General features: G+C 36.6%; 1 protein-coding gene and 1 pseudogene across 1 annotated transcript; one reads left to right on the top strand and one right to left on the bottom strand.

The window, feature by feature from the left end:
• Window positions 1-4,570: 4,570 nt before the first annotated feature.
• On the bottom strand, window positions 4,571-5,323 carry LOC146526516 (uncharacterized; annotated as a pseudogene).
• Window positions 5,324-9,062: 3,739 nt separating this feature from the next.
• On the top strand, window positions 9,063-11,960 carry LOC146526515 (uncharacterized). Its single transcript, XM_085207086.1, has 3 exons — window positions 9,063-9,648; window positions 9,742-10,457; window positions 10,893-11,960. Exons 1-3 carry the CDS (start codon window positions 9,063-9,065, stop codon window positions 11,958-11,960), a joined length of 2,370 nt encoding a protein of 789 aa, XP_085063212.1.
• The last annotated feature ends 2,438 nt before the right edge of the window (window positions 11,961-14,398 follow it).

Genomic DNA, 14,398 nt, shown 5'->3' with positions numbered 1-14,398 from the left:
ACTCAAACATAATTCAAAAGAAACAAGAACGAGGAAAGACGTGACAAACCTTGCGACAACATTTTACAAAGAACTATATAGAAGAAGGGGTGATGACAAACTAGTGGAAGGAAAGATACAATATGAGATGACATCCAATATAACGATTGAACCAATCAGTATGAAAGAGGTTTACGATAACATTAAACACTTAAAACCAGAAAGAAGTCCTGGGCCTGATGGTATAACAAATGAGGCTTTAAAATTGGGTGCCACTATCCTGATACCTCATCTTACTCTACTATTCAATCTGATACTTAACACAGAATCCATCCCAAAGCAATGGTGTACATCGGACATTATTTTATTGTACAAAAAAGGGAACCCACTGGATATAGTAAATTACAGGCCCATCAGTCTGCTTGCAACTATGTATAAACTTTTTACATCAATTCTATTAAAACGCATAACCCACGATATTGACATACAACAACCTATAGAACAAGCCGGTTTTCGCTCGGGATTCAGCACAATTGATCACATACAAGCATTGGAACAATTGATAGAAAAGTATAGAGAATTTAATAGAAGCCTATACATAGCTTTTATTGACTATACTAAGGCGTTTGACAGCATTAGCCACAGTTCAATTTGGAAGGCACTAGAAATGTCCAACGTTTGTAAAACATATATAAATATAATAAAAAACATATATAGAAACAGCACAAGTAAAGTGAAATTAGAAAACAGGGGAAATCAGATAGAAATTCAAAGAGGGGTGAGACAGGGCGATCCACTATCGCCAAAGCTTTTTATTTCTGTTTTAGAATATGTATTTAGAAGAATAACCTGGGGACAAGGGGGAATCGATATAGACGGAAAGTATATGAGCCACCTTAGGTTTGCTGATGACATTGTTTTATTATCTGAACAACCTAATGAATTAGAAACAATGATAAACACTCTAAATCAAGAAAGTCACAAAGTTGGTTTGGAAATGAACCCTTGTAAAACGAAAATAATGACAAACAGCTTTAAGAGAGATATTACAATAGATGGAATTGACATAGAATATGTAGATAACTATATTTACTTAGGAAAACAAATATCGTTTAGAAAAACAAGTAATGAAGAAGAAATAGAAAGAAGAATTAAATTAGCTTGGAAAAAGTTTTGGACACTTAAAGATTTTTTAAAAGGTAAATTTAGTATGAAAATGAAAAAAACTATCATGGACACTTGCATCTCACCCACTCTTTTATATGGATGTCAAACCTGGAATTATACAAACACAATAAAACAAAAAATTAACGTAACGCAGCGAAAAATGGAGAGAAATATATTGAAAGTCAGAAAAACACAAAAAGTTAACAATCATAAGATAAGACAAAAAACAAATATATTGGATGCATTCACCCAAGCCCTAATATTAAAATGGCGGTGGGCTGGGCACATATCACGTTACATTGATAATAGATGGACAATTCAAACAACACGATGGAAGGGCCCAGTTGGGAAAAGATATGTTGGTAGACCAATTAGCCGGTGGGCTGACGGTATAGCAAAAACTGCTGGAAAAAATTGGATGACTCTGGGGAAAAACAGAAAATTGTGGAGCGAAATGGAGGAGGCCTATACTCAAGAAAATGGGATCCATATCACCAAAACAAGATCTAACATTAATATTAATAACTAACAAACTAATTTACTTACTACTAAGATATTTAATTATTTACTTTTTACTACTAATATCTAACTAACAATATTTGTAAAAAAGTGATATGTGAAATAAAAGGCTTATTATTATTATTATTATTATTATTACAAAATTAAATGATAACTCTAAACACCATTTTCTAAACATGATAAATAAAATATTTCAATCAGGCAATATACCCAACTCATGGAAGTCCCAAATTGTTATCCCTATCCTCAAACCTGGAAAATGTCCTTCAGATTTTAATTCCTATAGACCCATTGCCCTGGCATCTACTATATCTAAGATTGTTGAACGGCTTTTGAAAAATCGACTGGAATGGATAGTGGAAAGTAGGAATATCTTAGCGCCCTCTCAGTTTGGCTTTAGAAAGGGGCTAAGTACTATTGATAGTCTCAGTATTCTTACTACAGATATTCGACGAGCCTTTGCCAAAGGAGAGTATTTGGTTGGTGTCTTTTTAGATGTCGCATCTGCATATGATAATGTTCTTCTTCCGGTGCTCAGGCAGAAATTGCGTCAGCTGAGTATTCCGCCGAGGATGTCCCATTACATATGTAATCTGCTGACCGGGAGATCGGTATCTGTAAGACATCGACTTCTTACTATACTTTCCAGACTTGTCTGGAAAGGTCTTCCTCAAGGTTCAGCTCTTAGTCCGCTGTTGTATAACATATACACACATGACCTTGAATTATCTGTTAATAATTTCTGTAACATTCTTCAGTATGCTGATGACATCGTCCTCTATTACAGCTCAAATTCTGTGGAGGACATAACTTCTCGTTTAAATACTGCCTTGCACTATCTTAACCAGTGGCTCTCTGAGCATGGCCTGGCATTGTCGGTAGCTAAATGTCAAGCGGTCGTGTTTACAAAAAAGAGAGTAATTCCAAATTTTCAAATTTTGTGTGATAATATTCCCATTCATCTAACAGAAAACGTCAAATTTTTAGGCATAATACTTGATAAACGATTGAACGGAGTTGCTCATGCTGAATATCTCAGCAGGAAATGTGAAAAAGGCATTAATGCTTTGAGAGCTGTGTCTGGTGTGTGGTGGGGCGCACACCCTTATACTCTAAAACTGCTGTACAATGCTATAATTCGCAGTCATATTGACTATGGATTATTTGTGTTAGACCCCTTTAATAAATTACCTACTGAAAAATTAAACCGAATACAATATAAATGTCTTCGGATTATCCTAGGTGCGATGAAGTCTACTCCTACCAATGCATTGCAGGTGGAGTGTGTAGATCCTCCACTTCCTATCCGCCGACAATTCCTTTCCGATCGATTTGTGAGTAAAATGTTGCAGCTGTCTTCCCATCCTCTACGGTCTAAGCTATCTAAGCTAGCTGATCTCATCCCTCAAGGCAAACCTTTACCATACCTGCTTGATAGCTTCCTTAGACTTACATCTCTCCCTAATCCTTTGACTTGTTTTCCTTCTAATCCACTGTTCCTTACACCGTATAACGCCCTAGTTCATTCTCCTTGTATCGTCACAAATCTTGGCCTAACCAAGGGAGATCCTGGCACCAACACAAAATTTCAATCCATAGTAAATGAAAATTTTTCAAATCACATCCTCATCTTTACAGATGCATCAAAGCTTTCAAAAGAAAGCTGTGTTGGTGCAGCTTGCTGGATACCAAAATTCAAAATTATATTACAATTTAAATGCCCTCCCGAATCATCTGTGTTCACAGGCGAGGCTGTTGCTTTGTTAGAAGCAGTCCTGTTTACACATTCCCACAATTTTAAACAGACGGTTATTTTTACTGACTCACTAAGCTGCTTAATGGCCTTAAAGGGAAGCCCATTTTATAGTAGATTGAGATCTTCAATTGTTTTAAGGATTCGTAAAGAATTGTTCTCTTGTCATCTAAAGGGTTTGGATGTTACTTTGGTGTGGATTCCAGGACATTCTGGAATCAGTGGGAATGAATCTGCAGACTCCTGCGCTAAATCAGCTATTCAGTGTGGCACATTAGACCATTTCTCCAATTCCGCCCAAGATCTGATGTCCCTTGCGGATATTCATCTGCATAAGTCCTGGAATAATTCCTGGAGTGAGTCAAAATCACATAAAGGTAAGTATTACGCCCTTATTCAACCGGATATTCCTAGGCGACCTTGGTTTTATTCTCAAAGGCTTATTGAACGGAGGATTAATACAACAATCTGTCGCTTACGTCTTGGGCATGCTTCTACTCCTGTACATCTAGCTAAGATCAGGGTCAGGGACCACTCTCTGTGTGAATGTTCCCTGGACGACGGCTCCCCTTCCCACATCCTTTTCTCTTGTCCTAAGTTAACTCGTCCCTTATATGATGTCCTCCCTCATAAAGTCCCTCGTCCTTTAAATGTTCAGTGTTTGTTAATGTTTGTGTTTAGTCCTTTATGTAAATTTTTATGTAAATATATTAAACTTAACAAAATAAAACTTTAAATTAACCCCCATGTAAAATATTATTTATTACTAATCTAATGTGTTGTGTATATTGTAAATTTGTGTTTGTTTTGTTTTAGGTGAAGGCTGTACTAACACAGGATCTCTTTTGTTTACATGTATTCTTTAATTGTGTATATTTATCTTTTTTATTACCGGTCAATTTCCTCCGTGTGTTTTCCATACAACGTGACATTGGCGAAATGAATTGTGCTCAACTGGCACGCTCGAAACGCCATATTTCGAGAAATCAATCAATCAATCAAATGTTAGGTTGAAAATAGTGGGTAAATGTCTATTTTGTGGAAATATTAGTAGTTTTAAACGATACTAGCACTTAAACTATTGTACATAAGAATTAAAACATTATTATAACAGTACTTGAGACAAAATAGGACCTACAAAACTGCTTTAGTTTACTTCTTAATGATTCTCTTCGCTCGCGAGGACTGTGCAATTGGCTTTGTCCTGGAATCACTAGCAATTGAGCTCGCAGCAGGTGCTGTAAGAGTAGGTTGAGCCTCAGCCGCGTCACGGATGTTATCCAACTCAGTGCATGTAGAAATAGTATGGCGCTTCCCATCAGGTCCAATAACAATGATATAGCCCTCCTTCGTTCAGCATTTGTTAATGCCAAGACGTTTCCGGGCTGCCATGAAGGTCTCATGCCTGGATTTGGTTAGGAATTCCGAAAGAGTAACACCTGTGTTTTTCAGGTTGGTTTTTGCATACCAAATTTGATTCCGCAAAGATAACTCCCGAAATTTCACAAGAATGGGTCTTGGCTTATCTGCTGCCACGGTACCCAGGCGCTGACATCGGCTAATGTCACTAAGTTCCAGGTCAGGCATTTTAAGGTGATTGGATAGGACTTTCACTGCAGCGGCAGAATCACTCAAGTTTCTGTCCTCTGGCACACCATGCATCAACAGTATCTTTTTTCTGCTCCTCATGTCAAGAAGGTCATACTGTTTTGACAGAATATTTACCTGCAGTTGTAAACCCTCCAGTGCACTTAACACAAAAGACCGGAATGCACTGAACTGCGCAGCAATATGTGAAGTGGGGCTTGCCGCAGGGATAGCAGAACTTAAATTTTGTTGAAATTCAGCCATTTGTGATTGAAAGTGCTGTGATAATTCCTGTATGGACTGTTTAATAGCTTCCATAGTGATTCACTTGAGCTTGAAGGCACTACTAATTATGGAGAACTGTATATAGGTTTTAGAGTAGATATTATTGAACGAATATCTGCTGACAGGTTGGTGACTACTAATACATAACTTATTTGTATATACTTTCACTTAAACTTTGCATAAACTATTTTTAAAATAAATTTATTTAAGAGCAATTTAATTTACTTAAAAAAAACGTGTTTACTTTTTGGCACCTACCCTCCAAAAAACTTTTTTAATTTACTTTTTAAATTTTACTTTTTTTATTGAATTTGGATTGAGAAGATTTGTATGTGGCCTCATTATAATAATTTAATTCAGTTTTTTATTTAATTTTTCAATTTATCATATCTTCAGTTTGCATGTTGCTTTGGTGTTTTTTACTAATTTTTATAATATTACTAGATAAATATGCTCTACTACGCCATTCCGTATATATGATGCTATCATATGATATTATATTCATATTTCATAGTAATGAACTGATAGCGTTGCACTCGACTGTACCGTAGCCCGGTCACACCCCGCAACGATTCCCCGCGAGTCCTTACGGGGAATCGGTCCGGCGTGAGCGGGTGTCTATGTGCAGACATCAAAATACGCTTTCTGCACAATTTGCCGCGCGTGCTTCCCATTATCAATAACATATTTGCCAGACTATACTTATTGCTAATCTGTTAAATTTTGTATTAAGTTGAGTGTAAAACTAAATTAACATTCCTAAATTGTATAACGTATTTGTGTAATTATTATTTCGTGTAGAAGTGCTTTTTAAAACTAATAATTTCAAATATTAAAATATTCATAATTATAGTAATTGACCGTGTTTCACATGTTTAAATAAAACGGATTATTAATGTCAACCAGAAAATAAATATAAACAACAGAGTGTTACTTTATTTCTAATAAGCTCTAAAATGAATAATAAACAAAAAAACTAAGCGGGCACCTAACTACACTTTAGAAGAAAAAAAAACACTCTGCTTTCAATAGTAGCAAAGTAAGTATGTTCAATAATACTATTCTCAATATAAGTATATGGCATTAATATTGTTGTATATTTAGTTCTACTTTTATTACTATGCTTCAGATACCAAAACGTTATAGATTGTAAGAGGACAGGAGCATATTTTGTGCAACAGAAACAGGCAACCTGGAAATCCGTTGTTATGGAATACAACAGCATATGTACGATTGGGCCAAGAGATGAACACATGCTTAAACATTTTTATAACAATATTAAGCATCGCGCAAGAAAAGATTCTGCAATCAAAAATGTAAGTAATAATAATAAATTATATCAGAATACCCATTTTCGCAAACATTTGTATTTAATAGAAAAAACAACAAAAATATTATAAAACTAATATTACTTTATGTCACTACACTTTATGTCACTTTAAGACTTAGGTTCTGAAAAAATTACATTTATTCGTAGAGAGCTTCGCTGACGTTTGTTATGGTTGACACACGTGGTAGTGAGAGTATCTTATTTTTGTGTATAGTATTCATAATTTTTTAGTACAAATTGCAGTTTTTTAAATAAAAGATCTGTGTTGTTAAGGTGGTAGGTTTGTGTAAGTGTTTGTGTTGTTTTTGTCGTTAGATAAAATATATTAATAGGTAAGTTAGGTTAGTTAGTTGTAAAATGGATGCAGAGCATCCACCCGATCCCCCTGACCCTGGAGGTGGCATAGGTGGTTTACAATCGATTTCCCGCAAAAGACAAGGTGATGATACACCTACTAATAACAATGAAGCCATTAAAAAAAAAAACAATTATTAACCCGGCCACTGCGACTCCATCCATTCAAAATTTATATGTCCACCCTTCCCTATCTGAAAGTCCTAAGTCCTACCTTGATACGGACAAAGGCCCTTTCATAGTATATGTGTCAAGGGAAACTCCAGACCCTGCAGCTAGGACTTCCATTAAACCCATTAAATTTGGCCAATTCCTTCACATAAATAAAATAACAAATATCACCAGCGATGGTGTGAAAAGTGTTGGTCGCAACAAAATTAGCGTTGAATTCTCAACAGCTACTGCAGCGAATTTGTTTTTATCCAATCCCATACTCAGCTTATGTAAATATGTTGCTGTTATCCCAACGTTCAATATTACTAGAATGGGTATTGTAAGGGATGTCCCAGTCGATTTTTCACTAGATGAATTTGTAAGTTCCTTGGAGTTTCCCTCTAGTGGTGTACAGGTGATGAAAGTAAGGCGTTTAAATAGAAAGTGTGTCAGTGAGGGTGTGACTACATGGGTCCCGACTCAGTCGGTTGTAGTCACATTCCGTGGTCAAATGTTGCCTGAAAGGGTCTTTTCATATCATTCATCCCTCCCAGTTGAACCCTATAGATACCCTACTATCCAATGTTTAAATTGTTGTCGATTTGGTCATGTAAAATCACAGTGCAGATCAAAGCCAAGGTGTTACAAGTGTTCAGAGTCCCACAATGGTGAAGCATGTGACAGAAGCAGGGAAAATTTTTATTGTTTATACTGTGAGAGCAAACATTTTGCCTCAGACAAGGACTGTCCTGAGTTTGCAAGGCAACAGTCCATCAAAATTACAATGTCTCAGGAGTGTATATCATATATAAAGGCTTCCGCTCGTTTCCCTCCTGTCCGCAATTCCTATGCCGATATGGCTAAGGAAATATCCTCCCCACCCACACTTTCTAACACCTTATCACCAAACTCATCTGCCCCTGTTACTCCATATAAATCCTACCGAAAGACAGTTTTCCAGTCTCCCCGTCCCCGCGCTCCTTTAGCAAAGGGATATAATAGACAAGCTCATCAAGCCTTAATTGCCAATTGTCCTTCTTCCCTTCCTAATGGTTCTGCTTTAAACCAAGGTGTTGACAGTCCAATGGAATCTAGAAAAGATCTATTGGTTGCACTAACTGAAACCCTTGTGAGTATCTTCCAAACCGCTGATGAACTTCCTATACCGTCCAACGTTGCCCAGAATTTACTAACAATTTATAAAATACTAAACAATGGAGCCACTGAGCTTCCTACAGTGGAATAGTCAAAGTATTCGTGCCAAAAAGCACGAATTACTTAACATTATTTCTCTGTATAATCCTGTCATTATTGCCCTCTCGGAAACATGGTTGGTGCCTGGCTCCCGTTTTAGGGTACCAGGTTTCGCCTGTTTAAGGGAAGACAGAAGTGACGGGTATGGAGGTTGTGCTATCCTTATCCAGCACTCCTCTCCTTATACCCTTATCCCTATCCCTCTTCACAGCCAACAGATTAATGCTGTTGCTGTGAGGGCTTTCAATATCTCCTTCCTCTCGATTTATATCCCTCATCCCTCTCCCTCTCTTTTCCTTGAGCTAAAGTCTATTGTCTCTTCTCTTCCTAGTCCTGTGTTGGTCCTGGGTGATTTTAACACTCATCACTCATTGTGGGGGTGTTATTACTGTGATGGATTTTCTCCTTCGTTGCTAGACATGATTGATTATGTATCTCTTTGCATTCTCAATGATGGCTCTCCGACTCGTAGGGTTAATCCAAATCAGAATCCTAAGACCGCTGTTGACCTTTCCTTATCTTCTCCTTCTCTTGCTTCCCAGCTATCATGGTCTGTTCTTCCTTCTACCCACGGTAGTGACCACTTCCCTATACTCCTCTCTATACATAATAGACATTCCCCTGCTCCCCCTCTAAATTCTTCCTCTAAATATAATTTAAAACAAGCTAACTGGAAAGAGTATGCCGACTCTGTGGATTGCATGCTGGGCAATCTTCCTGAATTCGGTAATTTTGAGAATATCATTCTTTGCTATGATCGTTTTGTCTCTGCCATCTGCAGCTGACTTGCATATCCCTAAAAAACACTCCATTCAGAATTGGATGCATTTCAATCCCTGGTGGGATCAGGAATGCTCTGATTCTGTCGATCGGCGAACATTTGCCGAAGAATCATATGCTGCCTGTATGATTATGGAGAATTACATTGAGTACAAGCGCAGTGATGCGAAATTTAGAAACTTAACTGGGAAAAAGAAAAAACTTGGATGGACTAATTTTTGTGAATCCCTTAGTCCTCGTTCTCCTTCCTCACTTGTATGGACGAATGTTAGGAGATTTCGTCGTTCTCTTAACAATAGTTCCAGTCCTACTTCCAATAATCCCTCCCTATGGCTTAATGATTTTGCTAACAAACTTGCTCCTCCCTTTGTACCATCTTATGATTTATTTGTATCCCCACTGATTGAATCTTCGGATGAAATGGATGCAAATTTTTCGTTCGAAGAACTCAAAAATGTCTTAACGGATTTAAGAGATACAAGTCCAGGTGAGGACTGTATCTCTTACTCTTTTATTGCTAGACTAAATGAGAAGTCTAAGAGGCACTTTTTAAATTTAATCAATAACATATTTCAATCAGGTAACATCCCCGAATCTTGGAAGTTCCAAAATGTTATTCCCATCCTAAAACCTGGAAAATCTCCTTCTGATCCTAATTCATACAGACCCATTGCTCTAGCTTCTGCTTTATCAAAAATTATGGAACGGCTTATAAAAAATCGTTTGGAGTGGATAGTGGAGAGCAGAAATATCTTAGCACCCTCTCAGTTTGGCTTCAGAAAGGGGTTAAGTACCACAGATAGTCTCAGTGTTTTTACTACAGACATTCGACGAGCGTATGCCAAAGGAGAGTATTTGGTTGGTGTTTTTCTAGATGTTGCATCTGCATATGATAATGTTCTTCTTCCGGTACTCAGGCAAAAATTGCACCAGCTGAGTATTCCGCCGAGGATGGCTCATTTCGTATGTAATCTGCTGACCGGTAGATCAATATCTGTGAAACATCCACTTCTTACTATACCTCCCAGACTTGTCTGGAAAGGTTTGCCTCAAGGTTCTGCTCTAAGTCCTCTGTTGTATAATTTATACACTCATGACCTTGAATTGTCTGTCAATAGTTTTTGTAACATTCTTCAATACGCTGATGACATCGTCCTTTACTACAGCTCAAAATCTGTGGAGGACATAACTTATCGTCTGAATACTGCTTTACACTATTTAAACCAATGGCTCTCTGATCATGGCTTGGCACTATCAGTAGCAAAGTTCCGGGCGGTAGTATTTTCCAAAAAGAGAGTAACTCCTGATTTTCAAATTTATTGCGGTAATAATATTATCCAATTAGCAGAAAATGTTAAATTCTTAGGCATGATTCTCGATAAAAGACTGAACGGAATTGCCCATGCTGAACATGTCAGTAAAAAATGTGAAAACGGCATCAACGCTTTAAGAGCTGTGTCTGGTGTGTGGTGGGGTGCACACCCTTATACTCTCAAACTACTGTACAATGCCATTATCCGTAGTCACATTGACCACGGATTATTTGTTTTAGACCCCTTTAACAAAGTTGCTACTGAAAAACTCAATAGAATCCAATACAAATGCCTACGAATTATTATAGGTGCAATGAAGTCTTCTCCCACCAACGCACTGCAGGTTGAGTGTGTTGATCCTCCCTATCCTATCCGTCGCCAATTCCTGTGTGATCGGTTTGTTGGTAAAATGTTACAGCTGTCATCCCACCCTCTATGGTCCAAGCTATCTGATTTAGCGGACCTCATTCCTCCGGGCAGGCCCCTACCCTACTTGCTCAATAGTTTCCTGAAATTTACTTCTCTTCCCCATCCCTTGTCCTCTTCTCCATCTAATCCTTTATTCTGTACACCTTATAAAGCTTTAGTGCACCATCCTTCTGTTATCACTAATCTTGGTCTAACCAAGGGAGCTGCTGACACCAACACAAAATTTCAATCCATAGTAAATGAAAATTTTTCAAATCACATCCTCATCTTTACAGATGCATCAAAGCTTTCAAAAGAAAGCTGTGTTGGTGCAGCTTGCTGGATACCAAAATTCAAAATTATATTACAATTTAAATGTCCTCCCGAATCATCTGTGTTTACTGGAGAGGCTGTTGCTTTGTTAGAAGCAATCCGTTTCACAGACTCCCATGACTTTAAACAGACTGTTATTTGTACTGACTCTTTAAGTTGCATATTGGCTATAAAGGGAAATCCATTTCATAGTAAACTAAGGTCTTCAATTATTTTAAGGATTCGTGAAGAACTGTACTCATGTTATTTAAAGGGTTTGGATGTTACTTTGGCATGGATTCCAGGTCATTCTGGAATAAGTGGGAATGAATCTGCAGACTCGTGCGCAAAATTGGCCGTCCAGTGTGGTAATTCAGATCACTCTTCTATTTCGGCCCAGGATCTGTTGTCTCTTGCATTAACTCATTTGGATGTGTCATGGTCTGAATTCTGGGAATTGTCAAAATCTCAGAAAGGTAAATTCTATGGTGCTATTCAACCTAATATCCCCAGGCGATCTTGGTTTTTCTCCCAAAGATTTACTGAACGGAGGATTATATCAACTATTTGTCGCTTGCGCCTAGGACATGCATGTACGCCTGTGCACCTAGCTAAGATCAGGGTCAGGGACCACTCACTGTGTGAATGTGGCCTAGACGACGGTTCCCCTCCTCACATCCTTTTCACTTGCCCGAAGCTAATCCGTCCCTTATACGACGTCCTTCCTCATAAAGTTCCCCGTCCTCTTAATTTTCAATGTTTGTGAATGTTTGTGTTTAGTCCTCTTTGTAAATTTTTATGTAAATATATTAGATATAACAAAATTAAATTATAAGCTAACCTTTGTATTATATTTCTTATTACTAATCTCTGTGTTATGTATATAATTTATTATACTAATTTTAACTTTATTTGTAGGTGAAGGCAATTTTTAACTGGATCTTTTTTTTTTCTACATGCATTTTCCTATCGTGTAACACTGTCTATTTTTTACCGTACAACCTCCTTCGTGTCTTCTCCATACAACGTGACATTGGCGAAGTGATATGTGCTCAACTGGCGTGCTCGGAACGCCAGATTTAAAGAACCATACCAGACTTAGGTTCTTTTCCTTTTTTTTTTCTGCCATTTTACATTTTATTCTTACCATTTAGTTCTTATCTTTATCTATGTATGTATGTAGTATATATATATATGTGTGTATGTATTTGTATGTATGTATATTGATACGGTTATATTTATGTATGAATTACGTTTGCGGCAGTCGAGGGATTGAAAAAAAACCGAATAATTATTAATTATTTATTAATTATATATTAATACAATTATTCTTAAAACTAATGACTGCTTTAATCGAAGTGAGAATAAAGAGTGTTTTTAACTTCTAATAAGATATTATAATTACGAGAATTAAAACACAGGTGCATTGGACAATTCGAAGAAATCGCTGGGTGGTCGCCTGAGATCAGGCGAGTACTTTGGTACGTCAGCATATTCGTAGGGTTAGGGTTCCATAACTCCTCCACCCCTAGAGAGGCAACTATTTGAGAATGTTGAGTGAAAAAGTTGCCGGAGTACACGCTTCCTTAGGATCTTCTGGGTTATCTCCATTTTCCAAACTTTCCTCATTCTTTCCAATAGTTTTCTTATACTTTTTATATTGTAATAAAATGATAAGTGCACCTGCACTGAATAATATTGCGTATACTGGTATGGTTGTATGATATACTGTAGTATCTTTTTCGTGTTCAATGTGTAGCGGTGATTGCATCACAATTTTATCTTTGAGTCTATGGAGTCCATGAAGATTTATAGATGATATATTAATAGTTGTATCTAGGTGAGCAATTTCATCGGATATCTTTATCAATTTTAAGGGCTGTCCTCTTATTTCGTTGTTGTCGTTGATTAACGTAAATTCTTCGGATATAATTTGGCATCCTAGGGGAATAGTTATAAGGTAGCTGCCTTTTAATGATGTAAATTGGTGTTCATTGCATGATATTTGTATCTTTTGATTCTCAAGAAACGATATAATATAGTGCATATCGTCTAGTTTCTCCATAGATCCTCGTAAAAGATTAACTGTAGTTAAGTGACAAGATTCTTTCAATATTTGGTTAATAATTAGCTCGTGGATACAATCGGAATTTGTACGTATCTGATGGTTGAGTTCTACTTGGCAGAGATACCAGCTGCTATGTTTCGGGCATTCGGCCTCTATGTACAAGAATGAATTATCGTTTGTTGCAATGAAAGGAGAGGATGGGATAAGAGCCTGTGATTTTTTATTAGGTACTACTGCTAATCTATATAATAAAAAAATATCCTTAGAAATAATAGGAAATCGGAATATAAAAACTATTTGCTTATTAGCATAGTAAGAAGCCGGTTGAATTATATTATAATATTCTCTTAATTCTAAATTTAAAATACTATCTTTTCCGTAGATAGTCTTAAGCTTGTCTATCATTGAACTTAATATATCTATACTAATCATAGAATGGTGCATGCTTGATGCATGTATAAAAGCTAAACTATTTTCTATTCTTAATAATTCGTTCCTTAAATCGTCTATGTTTTCACTTAATATTACTAATAGTTGGCCAAATTTCGCATATTTAATTAAAGTCAAACCATTATTCATTTTGTTAGAAAGTATTAACATTAAGGTACTAAATTTTACTTTGATTTTCTACTAGTTGAGTCAAAACGCTATTATATTTAGTGATCCATTCTTTGCTTATGCTTAATTGATTATTAATTTTATTTGTAATTTTCTCTTGATTACGTTCTAATAATTTTATAGCTTCGTTATACTTTAAAGCATCAGTATAGTCTAAGTTCCCTGTAATACTTTTTATAACTGTTCCGAGTCCATCAATGATTCCTCTTTTAGATCTAGTGGGTTGTAAGGATTTAATTTGAAGTAATATCTCGTCTAATTTGTTAAGCAAGTTATTTATCTGTATTTCATATACTGAATAATATCTAATGGCATGTACCTAAGTAATTGATTTTTATAATTGTGTAAATGATTCTGTAGACTGTGTGTGCTATCTTTTTAGATTTAATGTCCGCGAATTTAATGTCCTGAAGATGTACCAGGGGTAGCATCGCAAACACTAGGATCCTGTAACAAATTTGCTGCTTTAGGGATTCGCTTTAGTCGCGATTTTGCCATAGGACCACGTTTCTTTTTAG

The sequence above is a fragment of the Heliconius melpomene genome, unplaced genomic scaffold, assembly GCF_056956725.1.
Source record: "Heliconius melpomene rosina isolate 202511_hmr_F unplaced genomic scaffold, ASM5695672v1 ptg000031l, whole genome shotgun sequence".
NCBI lineage: Eukaryota > Metazoa > Arthropoda > Insecta > Lepidoptera > Nymphalidae > Heliconius > Heliconius melpomene.
This window is presented reverse-complemented; position numbering and strand designations above follow the sequence as displayed.

Excerpts from the sequence above, each read along its gene's own strand:
- LOC146526515 (XM_085207086.1), top strand. The coding sequence starts at position 9,063 with ATGCCGACTCTGTGGATTGCATGCTGGGCAATCTTCCTGAATTCGGTA. Across the intron at positions 9,649-9,741 it reads TTTAAGAGATACAAGTCCAG|GTAACATCCCCGAATCTTGG; the intron begins GTGAGGACTGTA and ends TATTTCAATCAG. Across the intron at positions 10,458-10,892 it reads TAGTATTTTCCAAAAAGAGA|CTGTCATCCCACCCTCTATG; the intron begins GTAACTCCTGAT and ends AAAATGTTACAG.